At 35.8% G+C, this 14923-nt stretch overlaps 1 protein-coding gene across 2 annotated transcripts in view; it reads left to right on the top strand.

Moving 5' to 3' along the window:
* The window catches only part of LRP1B (LDL receptor related protein 1B), a 623130-nt gene that overhangs the window by 453343 nt on the left and 154864 nt on the right, over window positions 1-14923 (top strand). For both annotated transcript variants that reach the window (XM_086896592.1, XM_086896593.1), the window contains exons 29-32: window positions 608-835; window positions 3662-3836; window positions 4135-4229; window positions 7785-7934. In XM_086896592.1, the coding sequence (XP_086752718.1) occupies window positions 608-835; window positions 3662-3836; window positions 4135-4229; window positions 7785-7934 (648 nt within the window). The remainder of the gene's footprint in view (window positions 1-607; window positions 836-3661; window positions 3837-4134; window positions 4230-7784; window positions 7935-14923) is intronic.

Here is a 14923-nt window from a genome sequence, read left to right as displayed (position 1 = left end):
AGAGATAGTGCAGGGGAAAAAAAGGTTACTTTTACTCTTCATTTGCAGGCACTTGCTCGAATCATTCAGTTTTGAGATTAAAAAGAGAGCTCTGCTTTGCCTTTAATTTATCATCCTTCTTCACTAGTGGAGGTGTAAATTAGAGCAACCAATTTGCCCTTTTTGTTCCAGCTCTTTGCTTTTCACTGCTCACATGCTTGCTGTTTGCAAAACTTCCCTTTTACAGTGAATCTGATATTCTGAGATACCAAATGCTAATATCTGTTATGATGTGCAGGTGAAACAGGATTTGTTTGAGTGGACTAAAGAGGGTAAAATGTTTAAAATAACATTTTCAACATTTTTTATTTCGCACTCATAAGACCATATTGATTTAGTGGCGTGGTAACAATGTCCAATATGCAGAATTCTTATATTTTTCTGTGATTTTTATGCTTTGTAACATTACTGCTCAAGTGTCACTGGGCTGCAGGCTTTCAGGAGATCTTTAACCACTCATATAAACACAATTTACACATTTGTCAAGTGATCTCAAATGACTGACTTTGATTTCTGTCAGAGATGTTGTGAAGAAGATGAGGAATGATGTTTTCCCTTTTTCTAACAGAAAGAAAGAAGTTCCTTCTTTATGCAAGGCGTTCAGAAATAAGAGGGGTGGATATAGAGAACCCATATTTCAACTTCATCACAGCCTTCACTGTTCCTGACATTGATGATGTGACAGTCATAGATTTTGATGCTGTTGAGGAGCGTTTATACTGGACTGATGTGAAAACACAGACCATCAAACGGGCCTTCATCAACGGGACTGGCTTAGAAACCATCATTTCAAGAGGTAAACAGCATAGCATTGAAGTAAAAATAATTCCTTCTAGGTAAATGTGTGTTATGAACATGCTAAAATAGGAGCATGCAAGTCCTGGATATGTATTCCTTGCCCTGGGATTGGATAATTGATCTAAACAATAAGCAAACAGAATTTTCTTTAGGATTCTAGTTCACTTTATTGATTCATAATTCAATTTTATGTAAACAAATTGGAATGTAATTTTGCATTGATTTTGTACAAGATTTAAATGTGTAGCAGAAAAAGGAAGCTAATGTCTTGAAGGTAGCAAGAATAAAGATAAAAATCAGGAAAAGCACAGTATCCTGGCATAGCTTAGCACTGAAGAATTTCCTCTATCCTTTGGCTACCTGTGTTGACCTAGCAATTAAATTGGCTCTTCCAGGGTTATTTTCTCTTTCCAGTCCATGTAGATCTTTCAGCTTTGGCACCATTGGTGAAAGCACAGCATGGCAGCTTGGTCATTTTGGTGATGCTGGTGTAATGTGGGTTTTGTCTGTGCAGAATACGTACATAAGTACAGAAACTAAATTAATATTAAGTCTATATCTGATTGTTTCAACCTTATTTCAGTAGCCCTGGTACTGAAGTGAAAACCATTTGTTGTCCCTGGTAGCATTTGGTTTTTGTTTCCAATCACTCTGAGTTCCTTTCTTAGCAGCACATGTTGCTCTTCTACTCTGTAATGTACCCACCTGCTTGAAAATAGTAAAAAAAGCTGATTATGTGGAAGCAAATTTTTCTAACTCTGATTCCCCAACAGCTTGGTGGAGAACAAAAGAAATAGCTCAGTTGTGTAAGGTCAGACCTTTTCTGACTTGGAGAACAAGTAAGCCCTGTAGTTGATTATCTGGGGACTTTAGAAAATAGTTAGTTCAAGCTCTGCCCCCTGTGCCATTTTAGAAGAAATCATTTCTGTGTTTGCACATTTTGGGAAATGTTTGGACAAATATGGCAATTTCCCTATTTTGTAGACTGTGAATTCATTTATTTTGTGCAGCTACTTTTTCTTTTCCCCTGCTATCTCAGAGACAACTTTATTAACAATCAGATATGTTTTTCAGTCCCAGTAATGAGAACAAGGCTTAGAATGCCTCCTAGAGATCTTTATATCAGGTATTCAGGTGCCAAACAGAAGTATTTGTTGCTTGGGGTTTTTTTTAAAAAAAGTAGTAGAATAAAAATGTTTATTATAGAAAAATCACTGAACTTGTCAAAGAACTTAATGAAAACAATAGAAATATACTATTCTTTCATATTCCTTTTATTATGGTAGCTTCTGTGGTGGAGATTTTTTTATGTTTTTGGGGATTTTTTTGTTGCAGATGTAATTTCTATATAATAAGTTTGAGAAAATTACAATGTTCTGGCACATCAAAACATTGTAAAGACTATTTATTATGTGTAAACTATCTCATTTGCTAACAGTTATATTTTTATACTTCTATAAGAACATAAGAAGCTTTGTAAGCACGTCCTGGCGGGATTCTCGTTGGGTGAAGTCTTATACCAGTGTCACAAAGATGCCAAGTTGTACTTTAATCTTTTTAAGAGTATGAAATGCTTATTTTCTAGTTCTTACATGAATAAAAACCAAAAAAAAACCAAAAAAAAACACCCAAAAACCCAGAAGGGTAGGGTAGCAATTTAAAATGGGTCAAGGACTGTGTGTTTGGTGTCCTGTGTTGCATTCTGTGAGATTGGCAATCCTCCTAATTCTCAATCATTGCTCAGCCTTATGGACATGCAAACCAGTCCTCAGCCACATCCACATCAGTTTGTCAAGGGCAATAATCCTGTCAGTGGAAATTACCATGTTAAGTTGACAGAAGATGTGTATAAAAGATTAACTGCGCCGAATCGTTAAATCACCCTTGGCCTGTTTCCTTCTCCACAAAGATGCCAGCCAATATGAACTCAGGGCAGAGGGGCATGTTGGTACCTAGAGGTGAAGCAGTGACTTTACACCCAGTTATTCAGGCAGATTTTCGCATGGATTGACATTTCTTTTAATGCTAAGGAAGACCATCAAGTTACGGAGTCAGTCATATCATATTTCTGGTTTGCTGTCTCAGGTAATAATGGTGCTGTCAGGTAACCCTCAGCCCCCACAGCTGCTCACTCATTCCCTTCCCACAGCAGGATGGGGAGGAGAATCAGAAGTGTAAAAGTGAGAAAAGTTGTCGGTTTGGGTAAAAACAACTTAATAGGAAAAGTAAAAGCTCTGAACAACAGAAAAGCAAAATAAAGGGTTCATTCAGTGCTTCCCATTGGCTGACAGGTGCTTTGCCATATCCAAGCAGGCAGGGGAGTAACTTGGAGTCTTCAAAGCTTTCAAAAATAAAACCAGTAAACTTCTCCAATGACCCAAGTACAAATGAGCTACAGAACTATGTTATAGACCAGTGGTTTTAATTCTGACTCTGTACTGAGCTTTTGTGGAGCTGAATAAGGAAGGAGGCTTTTAGATTTCAGCATAGCCATGTTTTAGAAAGCCACTGAGCAGTAAATGCTTTCTGAAGTAGAAAAACACAATGCAGAAGTTCAGCATCTCTGATTATTTTTTTGGGACAATAGGTTTCATGTTGTGAATATTCAGTGTGATTTTCATGTTCTTATTGTTAGTATATCAGGCCCAGGAAAAAAAAAAAAAAGATTATTCATTCTTGGCAACTAGTTAATAAATCCATCTGAATAGAATGTTGCATGGGATTGTTAACAAACTGTAGAATAAATTATTCTTCTATTTTTTTTCCCCTAACACTGATGAGAACACAGAAAGGATATCAAAAGAGCTGCTTTCCCTCTTTGCAGATATTCAGAGTATCAGAGGTCTTGCAGTGGATTGGATATCACGTAATTTATATTGGATTAGCTCAGAATTTGATGAAACACAAATTAACGTGGCACATTTGGATGGTTCCTTGAAAACCTCAATCATCCATGGAATCGATAAACCTCAGTGTCTTGCAGTTCACCCAGTTAAAGGGTAAGGTATCCATGGTTGTGATAATAAACTGCAGCAAAGCTCATCAGCAGGTTCTTCATTCATATTTTAAGTTTGGCCATTTTAAACTTTTAAACTTAAAGTGCAAACATGAATTTGAAAGGTTTTGCTGAAAATATTTCAGCTGAATACTACTTCCCTTAGAAAGCTACTGAATAAATCATGGAACTATTTAGTTGTATGTTTTGTCTCCTAAACTGATGAATGTTTTCTCTACTGACTCATTAAAAACACTGTGTGCACAAAGCAATATTGTAAATACATTAATTCTCTTCTTCAGTAAGCTGTACTGGACGGATGGTAACACAATCAACATGGCAAACATGGATGGCAGCAACAGCAAAATACTCTTTCAGAATCAAAAAGATCCTGTTGGTAAGTACCCTTTTATATCCTGCTTGTTTTAACTGATAGTGCTTTTTTATGGGCATTGTCTTGAACTGATAATTTAAGTGTACAATGATGTTTTTCATCTACAGCGATAAGAACAGGCATAAAGATATGAACAACACTCGTGCTACTGTTGTGTTTCACAATTTTAGTTATTTTTTGCCCATTCCAACTGAAATCTACTGCAGATTTAGTGAAGTATTCCTGACTCTAGGATTACAGCAGGCTGAAGGAGAGCCCATCTGTATTTCTCAATCTTTGTATCATTGTTAGAAAAATGCAGAGGTCAGGGTTTTAGCAAGTCATGGATATGTGTGAGAGGATACTTTGACTGCAAATGTGGATCCTTCCTCACCAGAACATCAGCTGCATAAACCAAAGATAAATTGGCCCTTAACTTTTCACACAGAGAAAAAAGCAACAGTTGAAGCATGCATTTCATATCATGACTTAGCCTCAGTTTTAGTAACTGGGGATTCATATAGTTGAGGATAAATTATGGCATTTTTAAAAAAAAAAAGCTCTTTCTCTGTGTATTTTTTGGTTTTGCTCAAGTCCCTTTTGGTAGATAATTTCACTTTTTAGAGAGTTAAAGTGGTTATGTCAATTGTTGCTACCTTATTAATGGCCTATCAATGAAGTGATGATATTTTAAAGCATTTATTTTTTTTAACAGAATGCATTAGGAAAGCAGAAGTGAAAATGATTTAAAGAATTCAATAAATTTGATATAAGAGCAACATGACATACATTTTACACCCTAAATTCAATGAATTTTGTAGGAATTACTTGAGAACTGTTTTACTCTTGATATGATTATCTGTCTATCCACTTGAAGAGACAAAATTACCTTTTCATCCAGAGAGAAAAGAGTGGTAAACCCACTAATTTTAAGGTGAAGAAAAAGCACTTTTAATAACATTAGGACAATATTAAGGAGAGTTGTATGCAACACTTTGCACTGAAGATTTTGCGATCAGAGGTCACAAGGTCCTAAATTGCAATGCTTAATGTTTCCAGTATCAAACTCTGAATTAAAATATATCCAAAACACCAGTTTCAATGGTTTAAATGATTTTTTAACATCAGCATAAGACAATCCCATGCTCAAAATGATGAAACCCTTCTAAAGACTTGGAAAGTAGAAGTCTTAAAATATTAATTTAATATTTTATTTGTGCACTGAAAAAACTGTCTTTGACCATGCACTCAAGCTCTAGTTCATGCAGTGCTAATTTTGAGTGTTTGGGGAGTTCTCAGGTAGTTTGCTAAAAAGGACAAATATCTGGTTTATTGGAGTTGGATATCCTGGTAATTGATGGGATGTTTTGTTTGCTTGTTGCAAAATTTCAGAATTTGAGAAATGAGGGAATTTTCCAATCTGTGACCTGAATTAAGGCGATGGATTTATTTTTCCTGTTTGAATTTTCCTTATCAAAACAAGGGGACAATTTTTCAGTTGCAATATTTTCTATTATTATCAAGAGCATTTTAATTTGGAAATTTTGGGAACTGATACTCTTAGGATGACAGTGTCATTTATTTTTATCTGAACTAGCACAGACTAGTTATGGTTTGCTGGTCCATTCTGCAGTTCTAATAGTCTCCAGTGCTGAGAGATGTATTTGTTGATAAAAGAACTGCTCATTTGAGTGCCATTACCCTGTATTCTTAGGAATTCAGAATCCATGCTTAATTTTATACTTTGTTGGGCAAATCATTGGTTTATTTGAATTCTCTGAGACCAATATTGCACAATCCTCATGTTGAGATTTACTTTAGCAGGTTATAAGGTTCAAGCCAGTCACCCACACCTGAATGCATCATGAATATCTGTGATGCTTATGCCTAATAAACCACTTGTTTTCATTAGGAAAGCAGGACAATTCCTGAAAAAAAATCTAATTAAACATGCTCTGCCTACATTAGAAATAATGTGTTTTTGCAGAGGTTGGTAATAGGTGGAAAGTATTTGGGGGAGAATAATGTGCTAGACTTGTGTGGAAGGAGATAGGAATGTTTTTCATGTCAGTTGCTGTTGGGGAATTGGAATGCCTGTGTGTAGAAGCACCAGTTGAATATGTGAAGTATAAAACCAGCCAGGACAGGGCTGTAATTGCTGCACAGCTTGTATTGGGAGTACCCTCACAAACAGATCCCATCTATGTGCAATATCTGGCAGCTGGGCATGGGCAGGACGTATGGCAAATCCCAAATGCTGCCCATCTCAGAGCAGGGAAACCTTCCCACTGGTGTATTCCCTTTTAATCCACTGCTATTCCCAGGGAAGCTCCCTGTGCTGGGCTGAGCCCTGCAGGTGCTGCCTGTCTCCAGGATCCCTGGTGCTCTGTGCTCGGAGGGAAGCTGGCTGGACAAACACGAGAAGGTGTGCGCAGAGATCTGGAGATGAGTCCCTCCTGCCGGCACTGCTCCAGAGCCCCTCTCCAGCGTGTGATGTTTCCTCCTGGGTGAAACCCTTGCAGAGAGGTAGAAGGAAATATCAGTCCCTGAACAGGGACTGGAAAGGTGCTTTTTAGAAGCTCAGAAAGCAGACACTTTTGGCCTGCTGTGTCAAATGTGGATGACAGGGATGACACGATGGCAGCTGTAGAGGCTGCAGCCCATGGCACTGCTTTCTCCTGTCAGCGTTTCCAAAACAGCTTTCCACAGGATGAAAAAGTCTACAGCACAATATCTACAGCTTGACCCATGCAGTGAAATACAGAATTTTCTGGCAACTTGTTGCTGGATACTTAGCATGAGCTCTGGGAAAGCTGGAGCACCAGAGCACATTGTTATGGCAGGAATTGTTATTGTTACCATGCCAAGAATATTTCACTGTGGAGAATCTCCTGCCACCACTTCTTGAACATTTTTAAAGGATTGCAGAAGTCTGAAATACATTATCTCCTAATTCTTTGTGCTTACTTTCAGAAAACTCTATACTTTATTCATTTAGTGGCTTATTTTGCAGGTATCCTTATTTTGATGATTCTCTTGCTTCAAACTCCAGAGAACTGATTGAATCAAAATGAAAAGTAATACTAGAAATTTATTAGCAGTTTGGATTAGATTTTAGTATTTCATCATCCTGAGCAGGGAGAGAACAGACTTTTCATAGTTCTGAATCACAAAAAGTACCGTGTTTACCAAGTCTCTGTGTATTCATAATTTTTGAATATGAGTGATGGGTTCTGGTTTGCATTTACAAGTTGTTAATGACCTCGTTTAGGACCTCAGCTTATTCAAGTAATTCTTCATTGCCAGATAATAATCTTTCATCAGTCAGTCACTGATTTTGGTAACTGCTGAAAGAAATAAAAGGAACAAATCTTTCTAAAAGCCTTTTTTCCTCATTGTAAATGGCCAAGTTCGGTTTTCTCAAATTTTTTTTAAAGTATAAGTAGATGAATGACTAGATAACATAACTGTGTTTGTTTTTATATATTTCTTAAATGCAGTTACATAATGAAAACAGCTTAATAATAAATGAATGTCATCCATTAAAGCCACAGTTAAATTTGTATGCATTAATTACAGGTTTATCAATAGATTATGGGGAGAACAAGCTTTACTGGATCAGTTCAGGAAATGGAACCATAAGCAGATGCAATTTGGATGGTGGTAATCTTGAAATAATTGAATCAATGAAAGAAGACTTAACAAAAGCCACAGCTTTAACCATTATGGGTAAGTCCAGTGATTGTTTTTTTCTTTTAATTATTTAAAACTAATTAATAATGAAATACAAAAAGCTTAGGGAAGTTCTTGTTGTTTTTATGTAAATAATACATACAGTACATTCACAGTTTGCAATCTCTAGTACAAGGATATTTCTAAATATAGATTTGTGTATATATATATATTTGTGTGTGTGTATATATATGTATATGGAATGCAGTTAATAATTTGATGGCTTATATTTATTATAGTCACATGTAAAGAATTTTGAAAGGGGAAGGAGTTGTTAAGCTGTTATTACATGGAATTATTCATGACTTGTTTCTTCTGCTGAATTCTTCCTAATTAGTTCAGGATATTCCTAGTTTGTTGGATTGCCTGGCACTTTGGGAAGATTTCTTTGGGTTATGAATTGATGATTGAGGATTTGAATTTTCAGATGTCTGCTCATATTCCATGTATTAAATTGATTAAAAGAAACTTACTTTTTTTGTTACACTTCAGAAATAAGAAATGTTTAGAATGTTCAAAAAAATCAGAAAAATATATGAGAAAAATCAAAATAACAGTAGTCAAAGGAAAAATTCATTAAAAAAAAAACAAACAGTGAATTGCTGATCACTGAATAATATAAAAATATTGCTTCAAATTTACTTTTTCTCATATGCACCTCCAGCTCTTGGTCCTTGTTGTAGCTGGGACAGTGTAGTAAGAAATTACAGTTTGACTCAGAATTTATGTTTATGCTTCTGCTTTTTTAGAGATGACTTTAGAGCTTTATTCTGAAAATTAGTGACCTTTATTCTGATTCACTTAAAAATCTCTTATGTTTATCTTGGATATTCCAAAAAAACCCAAAAAAAGTTCAGTTGATAAACAGACTTTTGTTGGGATGAGTGAGTTATCAACTGCCAGTCTTTTAATGACATATTTTATCTGATGGCTTAATTAAATAATAATTATGTACATATAGACAGTGTGCTAGTGAAAATTAAATAAAATGTAATGATTTTTATGCACATGGTGTAAATTATGTCATATTTAAAGTGGTAATTACTAAGTTAGATTTATTATACACCCGTTTGGCCAGTACTGAGCTCTAAATGCTGTCAGTATCTGCTGGAGATGTTATGATTTTATATGTACATTTGTAAACACGAGCAGGTTTGGTGTCAGAAGGAATCCTGAATGTTCATTTGTACAAATTGTTTTTCATTGATTGGACTGTGACTAGAAATAGACAGAATAAATGCCCTTTCCTCTGGGGAGCAGTTGGAAGTCTTTAACAGGAGGTGTAAGGAGTGTTTGTTCATATTGTCACTGAGCTGGTGCTGGTGTCAGGTCTTCATCTGGGATTCACAGAGGCTTCAACAGTGATGGTCCCTCTGGGGCAGGAAATAAAGAGTTTGTAGCTGCCATGTAAAGAAGAGTGTGTGAAAGCAGTTGAATTTTAACACATCCAGAGATGGAAGAATATCTGCTGTGTAGGATTTATCTCATGTACCTCTAATATTCATCGTTTGGGATGCTTTTGTTCGTATGGGTGACAGCAATTATTCCTACCTAAAAATTATGAACCAAAAAAGAGTTTGGGGCTTTCTGTTTGCTTATTTTTGGGATTTTGGAGTCATAGAGGTGCTGAAATTCAGTTTGATATTGCAGTGAGATTCTCCATATAAATCTGCTGGAGAAAAGTACAAGCACAACAGTTTTATCGGCAGCATTGTATGTGCTGATTGAAAAACGTGAAAAGTTTCTACATTCATTTCTCCTGTAAGTTTCCATATTGTGGAACATACCATTGTAATATAAATGCCATTTATTTTCCTAAAGAGGAAGGGGGCTGTGCATCAGCTTTTTGCAAGCAGGTTTTTGTGCATGTAAAGTGGGTCAGAACAGAAAATCCGGTGCCATATGAAGCAAGATAAGAGAACTCTAATTGATAAATCGTCATAACTAATAATATCCAGGTAAAGAAGAGTGATTAATTTGTTCTAATGTAAGATTTAACATAGTAGTGTGTGAAAATTTACTACTCCTGCTGATCTATTTGCCTACAAGTTTAATTAGAGGTTTTAGCAGATGAATCACAGTAATTGCAATGTTTATTGCATCGTTTTTGCTCCTATTCCTAAATTTTCTTGACTGCCTGTATCTAAAAACACAGTAAACACAATAAAGCAACATGAATGGAATGTTCCTCCTCTGTGAATATACTGAGCTGTCTTTTTTGTACCATTTTAATTCACCAGTGACTGAAAAGAGAGATGATACCTGTGCCCAAACCCTTAATTGTTTTGTAAGATTAAGTTCCACTCAGTGCTGGAGAATTCTGTAATCTTCTGTAATCTTCAGCTTTCTTTTGCATTATTCTGTCTTCTACATTTAGTGTCTCCCCAGCTGGGAGCGGTGTTTTGGACAGCTAACTTTCTTTGTTGATATATTTTAGTACATAATCTTGTCATATTGTTGGGTTCCATTTCCACTGAAGCACAAAGAGGTGATGGAGTTGAGTATTTCAAAGCTGCCTTTGTACAGCTGTGTCACCAGGTCACAAATTGATCACTTGTTGATCACCAGAACCTTTATTGGACTCAGGAGCTGAAAGGAAGCGTGGAGGGCACCTCAGTGGATTGAGGGGGATGGGTAATGTGATCTGGGATAGCTCTGGCTGCTGTGCACCCATTCCCTGCCTAGGTTAGGTGCACTGAAGGAGAAAGGATCTGCAGAAAAATTGCTGAATTTCTCATAAATTTGCTACACCAGTGATGTCTCTTCAAGCACCTCAGCTGTTGATTTTGAAAATTAATTTAGTTCTTTGGGAAGCATCTTCCCCAGCCATCAGTCTCCCTGTGAGAAAGCACAAGCTCAGAGACTCTCAAGGTGAACCCTGTGTCAAGAGCTAACGACTTCCATCCCGTGGCTGGACAGCCTTTGGCACAGAAAACTCACAGGTCTGACAGCTTCCAGTGGCTTTTGCTGTATCTTACACTTCACGTTCCAGAAGAATTTTCAGAGCTATATAAAAAAGTGATGACTGGGACAGACTTGGCCCAACCAAGATTTCTTCAGTTTGCCTTGGTAATCTCTGTGCTGTTCTGGGAGCTCGAGTTTGTTGAGCTTTGATTCTGTTAGTTTCAGCATTGGGAAGGAGAAGCAGTTAGGCACTCCATGGTTGTGTTCTACGATTTGAGCTCAATAGACACTGCGAGTGAGGTCTGTAAAGTTTTGGTTTGCTTCATAATACAATTTATGGAGTGGTTCAGAGCTTCACCAGCAAAGAGGAGTCTCCTCTAGCATGACCCTTCAATCTCCACGTTGTTTTTATTGCTTTCAATTCCTCTGTTTTAGCATTGCAGTTGAGCTGTTGGAAACCATCTGGAAGTTACCACTTCTGTTTCAGATGTTTGCTGTTGTTTAGTCCTTTCCAGGCTCTGTTTAACATCTTCCTACGATTGCATTCTTTAGTGGAAGCTTATAGAAGGTAATGATAAGACAGAAAAAATAATGTTAGCAAACAAGCTGGTGCCAAGGTAGCTGTCAGGTTTATCCTTAAGGGAAATGGGAACAATGTATAATTCACATCTTTCTGTATTTTGGGTCTTTCATTTATTGGTTTTCTACTCAGCAGTGTCAGTCATCTTTCTTTTTCATTATACTAAGCAAAATTCCCAGTCTTTCGGTGCCTGCTTTTGCTAAATCTTTTGGAGCATTATATAGATGGGATGGAAATTATATTCCATTTGAAAGTAAAACATTTGAATATGTACAAAATGCTATTTTTTTCCATGCCTTTAAGGATATCAAAAAAATATAATTGCTGCTGCAATTCTGTATTACAAAGAAGTTGCTGTAAATCTGTGAACTCATATGTGTTTTTCTGCTCTTACCACTTTTTCTTCAAATCCATATGCAGATGTCAGTGTATGCAACAGCTGACCTTTTTAATTAATCAGTCAAAACCATGTGAATGCTTCATCTTGTGCTTCTCACTGGTAATTGTCTTGCATTTGGTCATGGTAATTTTCTTCTGTTACTATGTAAACTTGACATTTTATTTTCTTCAAAGACCTCTGCTGGTTTATTTAGCCATTTAGAAGTTTATCTGATTAACAGTACCTTGTGTCCTACATAATTTTCAACACCTTCTGCTGGTACCATTTATAAGTTGATATCAAATATTTCTCCTGTTCTGATATTCAGCATTGTTCCATGTGAAAGAACTTCTGAATGTCTTATAGAGCACAGTAAAATTCTTTCCAACAATAATAAAATAAAATACTTTCTATGTTTGTCTTAAGGTTTGAGTTTAATCTACCATTCAATATCTGATTTTAGCTATTTTCCTGGTAGCCAGTGTTTTGAGTGGGATAAAAAGATAAAGATGTATTTGGAATTCTGCATAAAGTCTCATTTCCTGCCTTCCATGTTACTTAATGAAAATGGTTCCTTGACTGTTATTGAAACTGGTTAGAAATTTACCTTTGATGTGAGAGCTGTATTTCTGGACTGGTGAGCAGTCATTATTTCACACGATCTGAGTTGCAAAGGAGCTCACAGCAATATCTGACATCCTTCCAAACTGGTGTGTTGTTTCTTGAATGACAAATGACTCTGAATGAGAAACTGAGTGTTGCTAGAAAAGTATTGATTAGTTACTGTAAGTCTGTAGCTGAGGAGAAAGGGATGCTGAAGGCTTCTGTCAGCAGTTTTGGTGGAGGTATTTCATTGGATTTTGTATCAGGTCCTCACAGAAATACAATTTACACAAAACCACAAAATTCAGCTCATGTTGCTACAAAATAGGAATATAATGTAGATTGCATAATGAGTATATAATTTGTTGTGCATTTGGTCTTTTTTAGCATAAAATAGAGTAACTCCATGTAGTGAATGATTTTATGCATAAGTGCTATTTCTGTTGAAATTCATATTAAAAAAAATTCAATCAGCAATACAACAAAATCAGATATACATAATAGCTTTTTAACGGGCATGAAGATATTAGAAGAATGTCTTTTGAACAAAAACTGTATATAAATATAGCCATCAAGTTGTATTGTCAAGCAATCAAAACAGAAAGTAACAATTATTGTATTTCATTTTAGACAGAAAATGTAGGTTAACGTTACCAAAGTATATTCATGCTTCCATTTACTTTCATCATGCATTAGATGATAAATTGTTTATTTTATTTTTGTTTCATCCTAAATAAAGTTTCAAAGCTAACACCAGAATGCTTTCCCAGTAGCTCAGGTGGTGGGAGCTGTGACTTTGCTGGTTCTATTTGCAAAGTGAAAGGGGCTGCTCTTGGAAGATCAGGAGACTTCAAACACATACACCTTAATTTTCCAAGTCATCAGTCTTCTAATTGCCGTATCACCATTCATTACATTAACATTAATATATGAAATATATCTAGGCAATTTGCCTGGTTCTAAGTGCAGTACATAGTTGTCTTCCATAAATACTCAAACCACCATTAATGAAAACTAATGGCCCATCAAAATTTGCATTCGGAGTACTACTTGAAATCTCCAAAGGACTGTCCACAATGCTAGGGTAGCAATTTTTGGCATTTCAAGTTGCTTTTTCCCAATATGCTGCTGTGCTTAATGCTAATTACCCAACAGAATGGATAAATAAAACAATTTTAATATATATTATAACTCAGTTTCAGCAACAAGCTTGTAATTAGTGCTGGAGCAACACACTTGTTAGCATAATAAATCACTTCCGTTTGATGTTTAAAGGTCCAAACCAGCTTTTTTTTTTCTTTCCTTGTGTGTGAAAGCAAGTTGTCTTTATGCTAAAATGGGTATTTTTTTTGTAAAATCATCTATATTTTAAAATTAATATATAAATAATTAGTTAATTCTGAATACTAGACATCATAAATGAGTTATCTACTGAAATAATATCAGTAGTGCAGAGAAAACTATTCCAAATTTAACTTAGAATTATGGTCAAAAATAGCCATGTATAATTGCTGATTTCTCTTTTTTTGTTGGAGACTGTGGTGGTGTTTGTTGGTCACCTAGCAGCATCTGAAGAATTAAAACATTTATTTCTTAGGTTTTAGGGCATAACTGGCAAGATTTTGGTCAGATCAAAGAGTCATAAGAGTTTTGACCTCAAGGTGTGTGTACTTCAGAATTTGTGTGTTGTTTGGTCATTTTATTGGTTTTGGACTTTTTTTTTAAATTGGTGGTTTTTATTATTTTATTATTTATTTTTGTTTTAATTTTATTTTTTAACTATACTAAATCAGGATTTATATGACCTTTCTCATTTAAATCTCCCTAATCCTTGTCTCCTTGTAAAAATCATGGCGTATCATTCTGTGTAAGAGAAGAATAAACACAAGTTCAGTAAGAATTTGTAAGTTACATTTTTATTTGAAGGCTTAACCAGGTTTCACGTTAACAAGAATGAAAGTGGAAGGCAAAAGAATCACTTTGAAGAGTACTGTGATACTTCATTTGTGAATTGTTGTGATTTGTCCTTTTTATTGGCGTCGGGGATGTAGGAGACTCCTCAACCTCTGCAGGCAGTCAAGTACCTTAGGATTAGTGATGATTTTATGAAGTGCTACTTTTGTCATCAGAGGAGAACAGCTCCATGATCTGACGTGTCTGACACCACTGATGGAAATTGTTTAGGCACTCTTAGCTGTGCATGGAAGCTGATGTGGTCTTGTTGAGTAGCTCAGTAAACTAAAGAGGTGGAACATTCAGCTGCTCGTGTAGAAATGGGTTTGGCTCTGTACTATTTACCAAAAAAAAAGGAGAAATGAAAATATCTGTGGTGTGGATAATCAATGGTAATTAAACTTCCTGGTTAAGTGCATGCCATGCGTTCATCGATTGGTAAAATAATATTATTTAAATTTAAATATAACAAATTAATTGGAGTTTTTGTTTCTTTCCTTTTCCTGATGATTCAGGCAGGTCAGCCACAGACAGGTCTGGGACATTGTTGAAACCATAGCTAAAGTT

The sequence above is a fragment of the Cyanistes caeruleus genome, chromosome 7, assembly GCF_971803275.1.
Source record: "Cyanistes caeruleus chromosome 7, bCyaCae1.hap1.1, whole genome shotgun sequence".
Lineage (NCBI taxonomy): Eukaryota > Metazoa > Chordata > Aves > Passeriformes > Paridae > Cyanistes > Cyanistes caeruleus.
The sequence above is the reverse complement of the archived record's forward strand: the minus strand, read 5'-3'. Positions and strand labels throughout refer to the sequence as shown.